Raw genomic sequence first — 18,595 nt, 5'->3', positions numbered from 1 at the left:
CCGCTAACGTCGTTCTGGAGGTATAGCACAGTGCTATTGGGCAGGAAGTTCAAGATTTAAATCCATCAAAAGTGAAGGACCAGCAATATATTTCCAAATCATTTGGTTTTCATACAAGATATTGTATGAAAAGGGGAAGCCAGCAATTTGAAAATTGGTTTACACAGATATGTATCAAAACTGTAACCTCACCAAAGGAGCTTCAAAACCCCCACTTTTCGCTATTCTAAATGATGAAATCATATCACGTTTAGTTTTTTATCGTCACGTGTACCTACGTACAGTGAAAAGCTTTTTGTTGCATGCTATCTCGTCAAAGAAGACTATACATGCTCATAATCAAGCTACAGATAAAGGGTACATCATCTAATCCAAGAAAAAGTCTGATTACAGCTATTTCAAAGGTCTCTAATGGGATAGACGAGAGGTCAGGGCCGCACTCTAGCTGTAGAGAGGACAGTTCAGTTGCCTGATAACAGTCGGGAAGATGCTGTCCCTGAATCTGGAGGTATGTGTTTTTAAATCTCTGTCCTTCTTGCCTGATGGGAGAAGAGGGAATTACTAGGGTGAGACTTGTCCTCAATTAAAGTGTGACCTTGCCGAGACTGTGTGATGTGTAGATGGAGTCAATGGAATGGAGGCTGGTTTGCGTGATGGTCTGGGCTCGTCCACAAATCTCAGCATTTCTTGTAGTCTTGGATGGAACTGTTCCCAAACCATGCTGTGATGCATTGCGGTAAAATGCTTTCTGCGACGCATCTGCGGAGGTTGGTATGGCTTGTTGGGGACATGTTGAACTTCTTCGGCTTTCTAAGGAAGTAGAGGCGTTGGTTTGCTTTCTTGGCTGTAGCTTTGATGTAGCTGGTCCAGGACAACTTGATATTTATTCCTAAGAACTTGAAGCTTTCCACCATCTCTACTTCGGTGTCATTAATATATACCAGGGTGAATGTGCAGCTTCACTTCCTGAAGTCAATCACCATCTCCTTTGGCTTGCAGACGTTGAGGGAAAGGCTGTTGTCTTTGCACCAGTTTCCTTGGGAGCAGGTTACAAGGTTCTCAATCTCCTTCCTGTACTTCATCTCATCATTATTTGATATCTGCCCCACTACGGTGGGGTCATCTGCAAACTTGTAAATTGAGTTGGATTGGTATAAGGTTGCACAGTCATGATTGTAGGAGGGGTATCGTAGGGGGCTGAGAACGCATCCTTGTGAGGCAACAGTGTTGAGGATTATCATAGAAGATGATTTTTCACCTGTCCTCATGATTGTGGTCTGTTGATCACAAACCACATTTAGTATAGTGGTGGTGAAGTTCATAATGCTAAAACTGAGTGAAATGGAGCTACTTATACAGCCTCTAATCTGCAAATATTTTCCATTTAGAAGGCAGAGGGCAAAAAGACAAAAGAGGGTCCAGAGGCCGCGGTAGACGAGCTGATGAAGATGTTCCAAAGAAGAAAAAGCAGAAATCAGGGTAGGTTGCATATGACATGTAGATTTTCATGTTTCATCCCCATAATTCTCTCCAACCTCACCTATTCTATAATTTGAAAAAGGTTCCTGGTATGTTGAACTTCACTGTGAATTATTAGAGATATCTGAATCTTAAATACCTTCTCGTCTCATACACTGTTTTATTAAAGATTAGCATGTATGAAGTGGAAATCATCTGATTATGTTGTCTATATTCCTAATATGTTACTTCTAATTTACTTCCTCATAAGTCTTTGGTACATTCATCTCTCTTCAGATCAATTACTTTGAACAAATGTCTATGTGTTTGAAGAAGTTCTTTCTGTGGATCAGAATAAACAACGGTATTATTGTATCAGTATGGCCTTGAATAAGACAGTAGAATGCGGGATGCAATAAAATCTAAAGGGTCTGGGTTCAGAATGCTGTTCAGAAATTTTATTAATGTACTACTAATAATGATGTATAGAATTCTGTATACTTACAGTACCATATCAGTTTCAGCCAGTTAGTCCTGTTCATACATTCCGGAGGTGTTATCACAATGATCGGAGTCTGATAATGATAAGGAAGTTCCTCAGGATGACTGATGAATTCTATGCAGGATCAGCAGAGTCTGTCACAGTGGGGCAGATTGAGTTTGAGATTGCTTTGGGTTGATCGAATTATTGCACACTTCTGCCTGCGCATACAGGTAGTTCTACTACAACTGTTTCCCTAGCTCAAATTGGACATAATGTAATTGATGAATGAGGCATTACGCAGGCCAAATTAGTTATTTCACGATCGGGAACTAGAAAACCACTCAAAAGTTGCTTTGGAAAGTGACAAGCCGAAAAAAGCTGTCTTGGAAAAAAAAGATTCCATGTAACCTCCCCGCAGTAATCAGACACCATTGTCTCTTCAGTCTGTCAGCTTCACGGCAGGTCATTGAAATTGTAATGCAATCGCTTCTATTGATACTTGTTACATTAAACAATGTAACAAAAAACCTTTAGTATTTTTAGCTTGCAAAACACCTTTAGTTTTGAAAATCCTGCAGAAAAAAAAGTTTTGTTAGATTGAAACTCTCTTGCGTCTTATCCCCATTCATACAATTGTTTTATAATGCAATTTTCTGGAATGTGAGATTTCACGTGAGAAAGCAGCTATCACAGCACAACTACCTGTATCTCCACGTGAGAATTGATGTGCTCAATATCTGTATGCTTTTCCTGATTCATCTCCACTGGTTTAGTGGTCTTGGGCAAGGAATTACCATGAGTTAGTGAGCATGCCAAAGAGGCATTGAGGAAAAGAGTGGGGATAAGTTCAGGCCTGGCAATTGATAGGTGGATACTATTGAGGGGGTTTGATTAGCTGATGAGTGGACAAAAGCTGGAAATGAAAAGGAGATAAAAGAGTGTTAAATAAAGAGACATTTAAAACGAGAGGGGGAAGGGGGATGTTACTTAAACTTGGATAATTCAATGTTCATAACATTGGGTTGTATGCTAGACAAGTGGAATAAAAAGGTGCTCTTTCTCCAATTTGTGTATGGCTTCACTTTGACAAGAGAGGATGCCCAAGACAGAAATGTCCGGCATTTCTGCCACCTACAATGTGATCCAACCACCTGTCACATCTTTCCATCCCTACCCCTTTCCGCAGAGGTAGCTTCCGCTACAACTCCTTGGCTCACTCATCCCTTTCTACCCAAACTGTCACCTTGCCAGGTACTTTCCCTTGCAACCTGTCCCTACACCTCCTCCCTCAGCTGCAGCCCATAACCCCAACGGGCCTTTTAGGGGAGACTGAAGCTCATCTACTGCACTTTACTTTAGTGTGACCGAGTGTACACTAGGCAACTGTTTTGCCAGATTGTTCGCTCCACCAGGACCTGCTTGATCTTCTGATTGCGAAACATTTTAACTCCCCTGCCCATTCCATCAATCTGAAGACGAGTTCCAACCCGAAACATCGGCTATCTATTCCTTCCACAGATAAACAAGATTCTAGTTTTCTCGAGATTCTAGTATGTGCAGTTCCTCATGTCTCCTGCAATTTCTTATCTAACTTCCACAGTGTTCTTGAATATATCCAATAAGATTTATCTACCTTTGTTCATCGGAGTACGTCCATCCGATTGTACTGTCCTCAAGACATCGACATTAACTTTCCTAAATTCATCCTCCACGGTAAAAACACAGGAGCAATATTCATTGAGGACCTTGCCGATCTGCGGAAGCTTCATACATATATGAACATTTTGGTTTCTGAGGGGCAGTATTGTCTCTCTAATGACCTTTTTTCCCTTGTAATACTTAAATCTCTTTGGATTCTCCGTACTCTTAATTTCCTGAGATATGTCCCCATTTTGCCCTCCTGATTCCCTCCTTAAGTAGGATCCTCAATCCCTTATACTCCTCCAGGGACACACTTGATCCCAACAGTATACAGCTGACCCATGCCTCCTTAATTTCCTGATGAGAGTCTTAATTTCTCTCATCATCCATCTTTCCTTCCTCCTACCTCCATTGCCCTCCACTCTAACAGGAACATGTATACCTTGAACTTTCACTATCACAATTTTACACCCTCATTTTGGGTGTCCCTTTGCCCACAAACAACCTAATCCAATCAACTTTTGCAAGTTCCAATCCCATATCATCATAGTTGGCCTTGCCCCAATTTAGAACTTTAACTTATGGACCAACCCTGACCTTTTCCATAACTATTTTAAAGCTAGTAAAACTGTGGTCGTTGGCACTTTTCGCCCACTGACACATCAGTCACTGAAGTGTTAAACAGAAAATATAATTCAAATCAACTTTTATTTATTCTGCAATTTTATTCTTTCTTTTCTAGGGCAGAATACTCTGACTCCATTTTGAAAATGCACCCATCTGACGTTTTGGACATGCCGGTTGATCCCAATGAACCCACCTACTGTTTGTGTCACCAGGTTTCGTATGGAGAAATGATTGGCTGCGATAACCCAGATGTAAGTGTGTTTGATTTCAATAGACAATAAACAATAGACGATAGGTGCAGGAGTAGACCATTTGGCCCTTCGAGCCAGCACCGCCATTCAATGTGATCATGGCTGATCATTCACAATCAGTACCCCGTTCCTGCCTTCTCCCCATATCCCCTGACTGCTATCATTAAGAGCTCTATCTAGCTCTCTCTTGAAAGCATCCAGAGAATTGGCCTCCACTGCCTTCTGAGGCAGAGAATTCCACAGATCCACAACTCTCTGACTGAAAAAGTTTTTCCTCATCTCCGTTCTAAATGGCCGACCCCTTATTCTTAAACTGTGGCCCCTGGTTCTGGACTCCCCCAACATTGGGAATATGTTTCCTGCCTCTAACGTGTCCATTCCCTTAATAATCTTATATGTTTCAATAAGATCCCCTCTCATCCTTCTAAAGTCCAGCGTATACAAGCCTAGTCGCTCCAGTCTTTCAACATACGACAGTCCCGCCATTCCGGGAATTAACCTAGTGAACCTACGCTGCACGCCCCCAATAGCAAGAATGTCCTTTCTCAAATTTGGAGACCAAAACTGCACACAGTACTCTTGGTGCCGTGTCACTAGGGCCCTGTACAACTGCAGAAGGACCTCTTTGCTCCTATACTCAACTCCTCTTGCCATAAAGGCCAACATGCCATTAGCTTTCTTCACTGCCTGCTGTATCTGCATGTTAACTTTATGTGACTGATGAACAAGGACACCCAGATCTCTTTATACTTCCCCATTTCCTAACTTGACACCATTCAGATAATAATCTGCCTTCCTGTTCTTACCACCAAAGTGGATAACCTCACATTAAACTGCACCTGCCATGCATCGGCCCACTCACACAACCTGTCCAAGTCACCCTGCATCCTCAGCATCCTCCTCACAGTTCACACTGCCACCCAGGTTTGTGTCATCCGCAAATTTGCTAATGTTACTTTTAATCCCTTCATCTAAGTCATTAATGTATATTGTAAATAGCTGCGATACCCCACTAGTCTTGCCATTCTGAAAGGGACCCGTTAATCCCGACTCTTTGTTTCCTGTCTGCCAGGCAATTTTCTATCCATGTCAGCACCCTACCCCCAATACCATGTGCTCTAATCATTTGCCCACTAATCTCCTATGTGGGACCGTATCAAATTTTGATTGTGAAGGAGTTTTAATTTTATTGGATACTAGATGGGCGTGGACCCGTTGGGTCCAAATCTCTCCTGCAGGCCCGGCAACCCTCCATGCAAACCTCTCCTGCGGCCAGCAGCAGGAGAGCTCTCTTCACCCACACCCCCCCCCCCCCCCCCACTCTTTGGCCGCCACGCCCGACACTCGTGAGGGTCCCGCCCCTCCTCCGAGCAGCAACCCTCCCCCAATTGCGCACGGGTGGATGCAGTAGCCACCTTACGTAAGCATTAAAGTTTAAAAAGTGATTTTAAAATCTCTCCTGCGGGCCTGGCAACCCTCCGTGCAAACCTCTCCTGTGGGTGTAGCATCCCCCGTTGGGTGCAAGCCTCTCCTGCGGGCCCGACAACCCTCCCCAACTGACGATCTGTGGACCCCCACTGCCACCGTGCTGCACCATGGGGAGGAAGGTCAGGCACGGGGCACGCCGGGACGGGCGCTGATCCTCCCGGCGGGGGCGCATTTATTAAAGTTTCAGCTCGTCAGCTCAGCAGCCCCCCCTCCCATTGGCCGCCACACCCGTCACTCTGGCGGATCCCGCCCCCGGCGACTTCATATTTGCTTATAATGAGATCCCTTGAAGTTACATTGTGTATGCAAGCAAAATTTTTTAACCGTGCCTAGTCACATGTGACAATAAAGTATTCTTATTCCTATTCCTACTTTGAAAAAGTAACACCTCTTAGTTTTAAAGTGTCACCATCTGTTGGAGACTGTTGAGAGGAAGGAGTGATTGCCACCTGACCAATCCGTGAATGAATGGTTGTCCCAGACATTTTATTTTTCTTACAGTGCCCTCATTCCCTCTTTGGTAGGGTTTTCTGATGATTTTCCTTCCTTTCTGATGTATCTATCTTCCACCAAGTATGTGAACAAAGGATTTATTTCCACAGCCTTGTGCAGATGTTGTTCTTAATACTAGATGTTCCACAGCCCTGTGCTACGAGGTTATATGCAGTTTTTCTCCATCTGGCTATCTTCAATCAACTAACTACATGTGTTTACCGATGGATTTTAAGTACCACAGTAGATGTTATGAGACTGCTCATTAATTCTGAAGTCTTAATACCTATAGTCAAATTTTAATTTGATAAAATTAGCAATAGATGTTTGCTGTGTGAACTATTTAATGCAGACTTGAAATAAATATTTTGGTATGTCTAGGAATGTGGTAGATATTCTGATCTTTGAGTCATGGATATATTTTTTGTTTTATTACTGATAGTGCCCAATTGAATGGTTTCATTTTGCTTGTGTGGACCTCGCAACAAAACCAAAAGGGAAATGGTAAGTAAGGTTGGACAGTGTAAATATTGTACAACTTGGTTAGAAATTGGAAGATCTATGACAGAACATTTCAAATATTGGTAGACAGTTTTTTGGCCACAGTAAGACTGATCCTGTTGGCAAAACATTCTTGGTGCATAGCCACTATTAGAAGCAGTGTGGGCTAGTCTTAAGACATGGAATAGGCTGCACAGTCTTTTGAGCCTACTCTGCCTTTTGCAAAGTTCTGCCAGAATCCCATGGACATGTTTTGCAAAATCAGAGTCTTGTCTCTGCTCCGTGACTGTGACTCTGAGAAAGAGAATTTGAAAAATTTATAATGTGCTGAATGAAGAAATTGCATAATCTAATTTCTAGCTGCCTGACCTCTCACCCCTCACCCCCCTTATCTTGAGACTGGACACCCATTTCCACACTGCCTGGCTGAGGAAAGCAAAATTGCATTGTGCAACAGAGGGACCAAAATGGTCTTTAATTATCCAGGTATGGTTTAATCTAAGAATTGATCAATTATGGCAACATTTTGTTCTCTGAACTTCCTTTAGCCAAAAACTCAAACTGTTCACCTTCCTAAATATATATTTAGGATGGAGGGAGATGTAGTACCTGGTTAAATAAAGCCCATTTTGGTCCCTCTGTCAGAAAGGACATACTTGCATAAGGGACAATATAAATAAGGTATACTAAACTTTGATTCCTGGGATGAGCAAATTGTTATGAGATTAAACTCAGAGTAGAATGAGCCTATACATTCAGCTTCCGAGAAGTGCTCATTGAAAAATATAAGATAATGAAAGGCCTGATAGGGTGGACAGTGCAATTTTGCTTTCCTCAGCCAGACAGTGTTGAAATGGGTGTCCAGTCTCAAGATAAGATGGGGGGGGGGGGGGGGTCAGGCAGCTAGGAATGAGATTAAGGAATTTCTTAAATTTGAGGGAAGGAAATGCTGAAGAATTCAATGCTAGACATATTACAGAAACTGTTGTTATAGCATTGTTGTTTGTGTACAGGTTCTGTCCACGATGCACCCAAGAAAGGAAAAAGAAATGAAGCTAGATCGGCTCACTTGCCTACAAGTTTGTGCTTTTTGTTCACACTTTTGCAATTTTATATAATTTCCCTAAATTTGTTGCTGGACAAAGAATGTGTTATGGGGATGCATTGATTTATTTCATTCCTACAGCTGGTTTAATGAAAACTACTGAGGTTTTCAACATTTAATTTCCAGGTAAATTATCCTTATTTTGGACATTGAAGGTTTCTGCAACTGACTAAGCTATGATATACAATTTGGACCACAGTAATTTCCATTTCATAACATTGGTGATCCATTCCAGGGTCAACTTTGTGTGAATGGGAATGATGTGAAAATATATAGGGATTCTTGTTGAAATTAGGGAACAGGGAGTTATTGTAAAAATTCTTAACCTTTTTTGAAATCACCACATTGAAATGACAGCTATCAGCATTGGCTTTAGGAAATTGTTTAATCTCTTACACATTCGGGATACCAGTATATTGAAGCTGGGTGCACATAGCTCTGTTCTGCCAATGGAGAAATGATATTGCAAGTCTCTGTGTACTGAAGGTAACATTAACCAAAGCAACCATTGTTCTCTGTCGCCCCAGGAAGGTACCAGCTACACACCTCATTTGCGGTTATGCAGAATAAACATGCATGCAACTATTATTGTAGATTTGGTGTTAATATAATATTAAAAGTTCTTCAGAAAAGGAAATAGGTTCGCAAATCTTGGTATGACAGGGATTTGATAATTACTGGGATGTACTGATTTCTGAAATGATATGATTGTGATAGTGAAAAAAAACTTTATACTTCAACAAAAGATGTTTTAAGAAAATGGGAATGTCCATTTATTGTGCAATATTGTGTTTTTTAGAACCATTTGATACTTTCATAAAGGATTATCCAGTGAAAGGGTAATGTGGCAGGGTTTACAGACGCAAAGGTATCTCATTGAAGTTAGAATTTGTAACCCAAAGAGCCCACGTTTCAAGAATGTGATATTTTAAACCACTGTTGTCAGTGTGTACACCTTATACTACTTGTTTTGTGATATATATAGATATATACATTTGAATATTTTTAAGAATTCTTAAGCCTATTCAGTATTGAAGAAAGATTTTAAAACCAAAATAAAATGTATATCAGTTTTTCCTCTTGAACATAAATATGAACTCAGTCTTACCATCATGAATAAACAATAACACAAAATGGCTGGCATAATTAATAACTGACCAAAATTCTTGGGTTAAGCAGTAAAGTTCAGAGATTCTGAATGTGCAGAATAAATGTTTATAGGTTTTTCAGACTTGCATGTTATGTCTCCAATTCTGTAACATCTACAAGCTTCCTACAGGTGATTGATAAAATCTGTTGGTCAATTGGACATAGCCTTCCACTTCTAGTCGTGCCTTTCACGTGGAAACTTGTCAAGTGGAGAAGAATCTAGATATTAAACTCCTGAAAAACCTACACATGTAAATCCTACACATTGTCTAACATAATACAGCAACTTTTATCCCTCAGAGGACACTCTACATAAGTCCGTGGAGCTTTAGTATGAGTGGAAGATTGAGGCTGTGGGACTATAACTTGTATGCAGGACTATGTCTATTAATTTAACCAGCAAAACATATGCAGATCATTGTAACTTTGCACTCCTTTTTGACTGGAAATATTCTACCCATTAACCCATTGGTTTAAGAAAGCTGAGTGGGGTAAATCTCAGTTGCTTCAGATCCCAACTAGTTCATCGCTAATTATGCATTGTAGTGATATAGATCTTTCCTACATCAGGCATCGGATTATCAAGACTACGAGGGAGAATGGCCTTGCTTTTGATCATCTTCCAGAAGGCAAATAATCTTAGAACCACATATTTTCCAGACCTGGCATTGCATAGGTATTCAACGCAGAAAATGTTTCTCCAAGCCAGAGGAGAAAGGGGAGGAATGCAACAGCCTGCAAGTCCTTTTTAAACTGCTCACAAACAATATTAAGATCGGAAATACATAGCCCTAATACAAATAATGTCCTTCAGATAATTTGTATAAATTGGTTGGAAAATATTTTATATTGTTTGGCCCAAAACTCACAATCCCAGAGCTTGCTGATACTGGCTTCATATTCAACATACTAATGGCACCATTCCTCTATATTTTTTATAATTCACCACACTGCTCTGTATTGTTTTGGTCAGCTTTCCACAAAAGAAAATTTGAAATATTGCAAAGACGAGAAAACCAATTTGATTCCAATTAAGAAGGCACCCAATCACATGTGAAAGATTAACAAAAACTAACATTGTATGCCTACAAAGATGGCCACTGTGGGATTCAATTCAGAGAATCATTTACATACCGCAAGGTACTGATAATATATGAAAACATGCCAAAGAAGAGTAGTATTAGAACCCGGGAAGAGAAAATGGAAGCAAGCAGAACAGGTATCAAAAACTTATTTTAAAATGATATGAAGGTTGGACAATCTACAGCTGGAAGTATAGTAGTGGAAAGAGAAATAATGGAGTTATTTAAAATTTGGGATATCAGTAATTTGGAGAATGTATGGTGAAATGGATAGGTGAAATAACTATTCCCTTATTCCAAATTTTTACTAGTGATAATGTAATTCTGATTTTTTAATTTTATTAATTACTATTGTAAACATTCTTTAACTGAGAACATGTTTTAAAGCTTACTACTGATGAATTCTGCAAAACATTGTATTCACTGTTATCCATATCGAAATATATGGCAAAACAATGATTCTAATGGAGCTAAAATACTTTGTTTGAAAGGGAGAAAAACCACAAGGAATCAATCTGATGGTCCAATTCGGGCCCAATCTGATGGTTGACATCAGTGTTGCACATTCAAAGCATTATAAAGAAGATGTGTACCGTGAATGATAATGACTAACCACAGGAGAAACTGAGTGAACTGCTGATACATAGCCAATATCAACACTTTTTTTTCCAAAGAGTGATCACAATTTCAAAATATTTGGGTGATAAACTGACTCACTGGTCATTGATTATTTTTAGCCAATGTGTTATCTTTGTATCTTCGCATCTGGTATTTGTGACTAATAAGGCTGCCTTATCCATTGGACAGACATGTAAATAAGCCTGTAGGTGTAATTTAAGGGGCAGTTTAAACAAATACTACTAGTTCCTCTTTTGAAAATTTATAGCCAGCTGTAGTCTAATTCAATTGACGGCAGAGAATGGGAAACCAGTGGGCATATTTTGGATGACAAAATTGTTTTGAGAGAGTTCAATGCTGTGTAAGGTTGCAGAGTCATTTTGACGCAACTATTTTAAAAATCGTAATCTTAACCCTTTCCTTTCTATTCAAAAAGAAATCCATCTCCTACAAGAGATGATTGCTGCTTTTACAATTCCTTCTACAGCACAGTTAAATTTCAGAACTTTATGCACAGTAACTGTACTGTTGGTGTATAATTGAACTCTATTATTCTTACTTTCTGGTGGTGACATTTCTCTCAAATATTTTTCTCTACTGCCACCCCTTAGAGTTACAGAATTACTTATAATATACAACACAACCAGTCCATGCTGTTCTCAAGCCACTTCCCATCTTTCCTCACCTTTCCTGTGCTCCTATTAGCTTATGAAACCTCCCTTTTAATGCATTTAGCACTTCCACATTCTCACAATTTTCAGGGGAATTTTTTTATTTTACTGAATTCCCTATTCGATTGTTGGTACTTACTTTATATCTGTAGCTTTTAATCTTCTAATACCAGTGAAAACTCAATGTCCTCTCCAAAAAACATGTAATGCTTTAATGATCGAACCTTCAACCTTTCCTTTTCAGAAAGCATTCAATAGTGTAATCAGCCAACTATTCAGGAAACTGTATAAATCCACTGCTGTAGTTTGAACTGCATGTTCACATAAAATAAAAACAATGCAGCAAAAATAATATATTCCTTTCTCATCCTGTAATAGGTTTTTCATGTAGACCTCAATATTCTAAAGAGGGAGAAGACCTTTTTATAGAAAATTCTCCCTACATAGGAACTTTTTTTTTACAGACAAGTCTACAAGCACTTTAATTAGTAAAAATAATTATTCACAAACTTTTATAATCTATCTGATTTGTAGCAAAAGACTATTTGCTAATGAAACCAAATTTGCTGAAATAACTGTGTGCGAGGTTTTTAGTTAATCATTAAGAGCACATACTTATGAAGAAAATGCTTTGCTATGGAGATTGCATTGTAAGACTGTAGTCAGCAATGCCGTGAATGCTCCCTGTCCAATGGGCTTTGTTGGTGGTCATTTTTTTAATGTACAGTTCAGTTTGAGAGGGATAAATATGCAATAATGAAGAGGCACCTGGATATTTTCGGTCTGGCCTGTACTTTGAAAAATATGACTGAACTAAGTTATTAGTTTATAAGACACCTCAGTTAATTTAATACCTAACACTGGTCGGCTATCTACTGCACAGTTGCTCAAAATGCCTTTATCTTGTCCTGTGTAGATTATAGATAAGAAAAATGAATGTGAACCATTAAAAAAAGTTATGTATATTTGTATTTTTAGATGTAATGGTGTCAAAATAAAGTATTTTTGGAAAATGTATTGTCTTTTAAATATAATTGCAGTAACCTATGACCATTAGAGATGCAGCTTCTTGAGGAGATTTGGTCAGTGTTAGATATTCAATTCATATGGGGCTGGATACTTTATTTGAGTTCTTGTATCAACATATGTTGCAGTGGTGCTGTGAAGGTTTTGCAATCAAATCATTCTCTCTTCCGGTTTGGCCCCTGGATAGTAAGTAGCACAGAGTTGCTCATTTAAAATTATTCCTGATAGATCCATAATACATTTTGGAAATTAGCAGGTAAGGTTAAGAGAACAATGGCCTTTTTAGATGTAATAAGTACAATAGAAGCAACTCAGATCTTTGCTGTATTTCCTTATGACAGAATGAAGCCATTTCAGCATACTGAGTCTGCCATTTCATACACCAATCAGCCAGAACATTACGACCGCTGACCGATTATCTTGTTACAATGGCACCTGTCAAGGGGTGGGATGTATTAGGCAGCAAGTGAACATTTAGTTCTTGAAGTTGATGTGTAAGGGGTTAAACATTCGACATTTCGCCATATGGGTTTTATTGCAGGGGTGTAAAAAAGGTGTAAAAGCTCCAGCTCGATTATGTTGCCAGGACATCCTGTTGCTCAGCATGGAGGCACGGTTTATGGTTGACCATCCTTTGATATGGGCAACTGGCTTTAAGGCTTTGATGCTTAACCATCCTTTGATGGTTAAGGGGAACATTTGGTCATATCGACTGTTCTTTGGTCCTGGGAATACCGAGGACATGTAGGTCACACAGGACACGGAGGACATAGGGGTCCTGAAGGGCACATAAAGATTTATAGGACATTGTAAAACTTGCCATATAAGGTAGCAACAGGAAATGTACTGGCACATGTATTTTGGGTATAAATATATGTAATTTTTAGCATTCGGGGAGAGAGACTACACTAGCTTCCTGAGTGTTTCTAAACGCACCGGTTTCTAGACTCTCTCCCACCTGGGTGAGTAGAATAAAGAGGTTATACGAATTCGGTTGTCTGACTATTCTGTTCATAGGGCACGAACTACAACAGATGTGTTGGATGCAGGAGAAATGGGCAGGAGTAATGACCTGAGCGACTTTGACAAGGGAAGGGCCAAATTGTTATGGCCAGACGACCGGGTCAGAGCATCTCTGAAATGGCAAGGCTGGTGGGTGCTCCCAGTCAGCAGTGGTCCGAGGATGGACAAACCAGCGTCAGGGTGTTGGGCGCCCAAGGCTCATCGATGCGCGAGGGCAACGAAGGCGATCCCATCTGGTCCGAACCGACAGAAGGTCTACTGTGGCAAAAGTCACAGAAAATTTTAATGGTGGTCACGGGAGGGATGTGTCACAATACACAGTGCATCACACCCTGCTGCATATGGGGCTGCACACAGAGGACCAACAGCATATTAGGCAGATGGTCAAAATGTTTTGGCTCATCAGATCATAATGTTTTGGCTGATCGGTGTAGAACAATTCCATTTCTCACTAATTTTCCCTCTGATTTTTTTCTGTTTTCATTCCCATTAATGTCCCTAGATTCTACCACTCACCTGCATAAGAGAGGCAATTTACTAACAAGTTTCCAACAAATCTAAAATCTAACATCTATCTTGGGATGGAGTGGGAAAACTACAGTCACAGTGAGAATGTACAAACTCCAGAATGGCACAACCAGAGGTCAGGATTGAACTGGAGCTATTGAGACAGGGGCTTATTACATGTGCCACTGTGCCTCCCTTGTTTCCAAATATTCCAAAAAGTACATTAGAGGATGTAACAGGAAACTATTATAAGATTGCTAATACCCTTTCAGGATAAACTTGTTTACTGGACATTTTAAAAATTATTTCCCTGATGGATCATACAGTGCAAGTTTACAAAGGGATAGGAATAAGTCATTTTGTCTATCAAGTTTGATTTCTGATTCAGTCACACATTGTGAAATCTGTACCACAACTTCCATATGGCAAAACACAAAGTGCCAGAGGAACTCAATGGATCCGGCAGCATCTGTGCGGGGAATGGAATCAAGAGTCAAGAGTGTTTTATTGTCATATGTCCCAGATAGAACAATGAAATTCTTACTTGCTGCAGCACAACAGAATAGGTAAACATAGTACACTGTAAACAAAATGATAAACGAGAAAGAAAAAATAAGTTCAGTATATATATATATATATACATATACACACACACACACACACACACATATATATATATATATGCGCATACTCAAAAAATAACCAATCGTAGTACAATAATAATAATAGTCTATTGTAGTTCAGAGCTTATATGAGGTTGTCGTGTTTAATGGCCTGGTGGCTGTAGGGAAGAAGCTGTTCCTGAACTTGGACGATACAGTTTTCAGGCTCCTGTACCTTCTTCTTGATGGGAGGGGTGAAACGAGTGTGTGGCAAGGATGGTGTGGGTCTCTGATGATGCTGGCTGCCTTTTTGAGGCAGCAACTCCGATAAATCCCTTCGATGGTGGGGAGGTCAGAGCCGGTGATAGACTGGGCAGTGTTCACAACTTTTTGCAGTCTTTTCCACTCCTCGACGTTAAAGTTGCTGAACTAGACCATGATGCAACCAGGGGTTGCACGGTAGGCGAAGTCATGACCCCTGACCCATACTGTTGCCATGCAACGCCTTCTGGAGTGCAAGCGGTGAACTTCAGGTAAGCACTTACTATGGCTGCCATTGAAGAGTTGGGATATTTGCTTAGTCTTTTTCCTCTATTTTATGTTGAAACGACTTCTGTTGTGGAACAATTCGTCAGTCCTAATTTGAGATGGTGTTGCGGTTGAATGTTGCGGCTGCACTTTGCTGCAGCTCGGCCTTCCCCGTTTTCTTCCATCAGCGCGTCTCCGGCTCCCTCCCAGCGCTCCAAGTGTCCCGTTCCTGCACTCCTCCAGGCTTGGCACCCCTGCTCCGTGACTTGCTTCCTGTGGCTCTTCGGCCCCTCGCCGCTTCTGCTGGCCCTCCAGCCCTTCTCCCCGCTCGCCATTTCCGTCAGCCGGGCTCCGTTTCCACTTGCGCTCAACACCTCGAGGCTAGAGCCGCTGAGCAGAGCCGTGGCCTGGACCTCCGCCTATTACCTCGGCTTTCAGCGCCCAGCTCAACTCTCGCTGCTGCTCGGCCTCCGCTGACGATCGGCCTCTCCCCAGCCCGTCTTCCTCCTCTTCGGGCTCGACACTCCGCTCCTCCTCCTCTTCCACCGCCTCCTCCTCCAAGGCTGTTGAGCACAGCTCTCTGGGCCCTTCGTCCTCAGGCCCCGGCGGACCCCTCGGCTCACTGCTTCTGCCCCTGCAGACTCTCCAGGCCCCTCGGCTCGTGTTCTTCCTGCTGCTCCTCTCCCAGCTTGCTCAACCCGGTCCTTTCCTCCTCCTCCTCCTCTTCTTCTCCCCCCGGTTGGTGGCCCTCTGCTTCTTGGCCTTGCTCTCCTGCCTCCCTTCCCAGCTGCGTTTCCCCTTCTCCCCCCGGCTGACCAGACGTCTTCCCAGCTGCTTCTTGCGTCTGCGGGCTTTGCAGCATTTCTCCTGGTTCCTTTTCTTCTGCCAGATCCTCCAGCTTCCCCATTTTTTACAGCACAAAAATTGACCATTTAGGCATTTTTTCAAGGTAAGAACGTACGTGTTGCATGTGTTACTATTGTATGTCGGAAGCTGCATGTACTCCAGATGGCTTGAGCGAGTCCGTGCGTCACGCCCTTTGATTTTAGTGCAATCCCGCTATATACTCTCTACTGTACACCTGTAGAAGTTCAAGAGAATCCTCTTTGACATGCCAAATCTTAATCTTCTCAGGAAGTGGAGGCGTTGATGTGCTTTATTTATACTTGCAACAGTGTACTGGGTCCCTTCGTTCTGCCATTGCCCCTTTTATTCCATGCCCGTCAGTCTTGATGGCAAGTAAGCCTTCTGGATGTCCATGTAGATCAATGGCCTAGGCGGATTGATCCATGCCTGACTTTCGTATTGCTGACCTGATCTATGGTCCATGCCTGGGTTTTGTAGTGTATTCTGTATTAATGCTGCTGATTAAATTCGTTTCACTTTGTAACCGTGAAGTGTGCCATGCAGAGGTTTTCTCACTTGCTCTCTGCATTGTATTTGTAATAAAACGCTTATATAGAAGTTAAACGATTTGTGGAAATCTACACTTCTTACATGGTGTCAGAAGTGGGATACAAACCCACGCCTCCAGTCGGAGACAAGGGTGCAAGGTGCCCTATGGACAGAGAAATGTCTGCTGAGATTTTTGATAACAGCCGCCGCGGAGGTGGAGTGGAGCACGTCGATTTTGAACCACCCCGAGTAAGAGTCCACCAGGACGAGGTACTGGTGACCATGCCATTCGAAAAGGTCGGTAGCCACTAGGGATCATGGGGAGGTCAGGAACGGGGTGCAGCAGCAGCGGCTCCTTCTGCTGATGTGGCGTCATACTGTTACAAACGGCGCAGGACTGCACCCGCTGACGTATAGCGTCAGCCATACCAGGCCAGAAGAACATGTCTTTGGCCGCCCGCACGGTGGCGTCTGCACCGGGATGCCCTCTGTGCATGGCATTGTAGTACCCGCGCTGGAGTGAGGCAGGGATCACCGCCTTGTGACCCTTCCGGATGATCCCGTCGTCAATGTTGGGCAGTTTACCAGCCAGCGCTTCCGGGACTTTGTGAAACGTTGGGACTTTCGACACGTCTCCAGCAGCCCTGAATATCCGCAGTCGAACGGGCTAGCGGAGCGGGCAGTCCGCAGTGCAAAGCAGGCCCTGGAGAAGTCCAGCAGATCGGGTTCGGACATCTTATTGGATCTCCGCAACATCCCACGGGACGCAATCTCAGCTCTCCGGCTCAGCGCCTGATGTCCAGGCGGACCCGCACTACACTGCCCATTTCAGAGCAGCTGCTACAGCCGGAAGTCCACTACCCTGCTATTGTTCAGACCCGGCTGCACCACAAGTGGCTGACCCAGAAGGTTTAAGCCTAAAAAGGGAAGATGTAGATCAATCCCCTAGGCGGATTGATCCATGCCTGACTTTAGTATTGCTGACCTGATCTATCGTCCATGCCTGGGTTTTGTAGTGTTAACTGTATTATGCTGCTGATTAAATTCGTTTCACTTTGTAACCGTGATGTGTGCCATGTAGAGGTTTTCTCACTTGCTCTCTGCATTGTATTTGTAATAAAACGCTTATATAGAAGTTAAACGATTTGTGGAAATGTACACTTCTTACAGTCCACACATACCAAATAACTTATTGACCGTGTATTCATTACTATCGAAAAAACTCTGTCAAGTTAGTTAGACTTCCCCACTTGCCTAGATGTTGAATTCCAACAACATTCCCTTCCTCCCTCCCTCCTCCCTCTCCCTCCCTCTCCATCCCCCTCCCTCCCCCTCTCCCTCTCCCTCCCTCCCTCTCCCCCCCCTCTCCATCCCCCTCCCTCTCCCTCCCTCCCCCCCCTCCCTTTCCCTCTCTCTCTCTCCCTCTCCCTCCCTCCCCCTCTCCCACCCCCTCTCCCTCCCTCCCCCCCCTCCCCATCCCCCTCCCTCTCCATCCCCCCTCTCCCTCCCTCCCCCCCTCCCTTTCCCTCTCCATCTCACCCCCTCTCCCTCCCTCCCCCTCTCTCTCTCTCCCCCCTCTCCCTCCCCCCCTCCCTTTCCCTCTCTCTCTCCCTCCCTCCCCCTCTCCCACCCTCCTCTCCCTCCCTCCCCCCCTCCCCATCCCTCTCCCTCCCCCCCTCCCTTTCCCTCTCCATCTCACCCCCTCTCCCTCCCTCCCCCCCTCCCTTTCCCTCTCCATCTCACCCCCTCTCCCTCCCTCCCCCTCTCTCTCTCTCCCCCTCCCTTTCCCTCTCTCTCTCCCTCCCTCCCCCTCTCCCACCCTCCTCTCCCTCCCTCCCCCCCCTCCCCATCCCCCTCCCTCCCCCCCTCCCTTTCCCTCCCCATCCCCCTCCCTCCCCCCCCCTCTCCCTCTCCCTCCCCATCCCCCTCCCTCTCTCCCTCCCTCCT

At 43.0% G+C, this 18,595-nt stretch overlaps 1 protein-coding gene across 1 annotated transcript in view; it reads left to right on the top strand.

The window, feature by feature from the left end:
* Positions 1–12,582, top strand: part of ing5a (inhibitor of growth family, member 5a) — a 28,585-nt gene extending 16,003 nt beyond the window's left edge. Inside the window, exons 5-8 of the mRNA XM_078410608.1 lie at positions 1,389–1,479; positions 4,326–4,461; positions 6,884–6,945; positions 7,956–12,582. Coding sequence (XP_078266734.1) covers positions 1,389–1,479; positions 4,326–4,461; positions 6,884–6,945; positions 7,956–7,995 — 329 coding nt within the window. The 3' untranslated portion in view covers positions 7,996–12,582. The remainder of the gene's footprint in view (positions 1–1,388; positions 1,480–4,325; positions 4,462–6,883; positions 6,946–7,955) is intronic.
* The last annotated feature ends 6,013 nt before the right edge of the window (positions 12,583–18,595 follow it).

The sequence above is a fragment of the Rhinoraja longicauda genome, chromosome 13, assembly GCF_053455715.1.
Source record: "Rhinoraja longicauda isolate Sanriku21f chromosome 13, sRhiLon1.1, whole genome shotgun sequence".
NCBI classification, from domain to species: domain Eukaryota; kingdom Metazoa; phylum Chordata; class Chondrichthyes; order Rajiformes; family Arhynchobatidae; genus Rhinoraja; species Rhinoraja longicauda.
The sequence above is the reverse complement of the archived record's forward strand: the minus strand, read 5'-3'. Positions and strand labels throughout refer to the sequence as shown.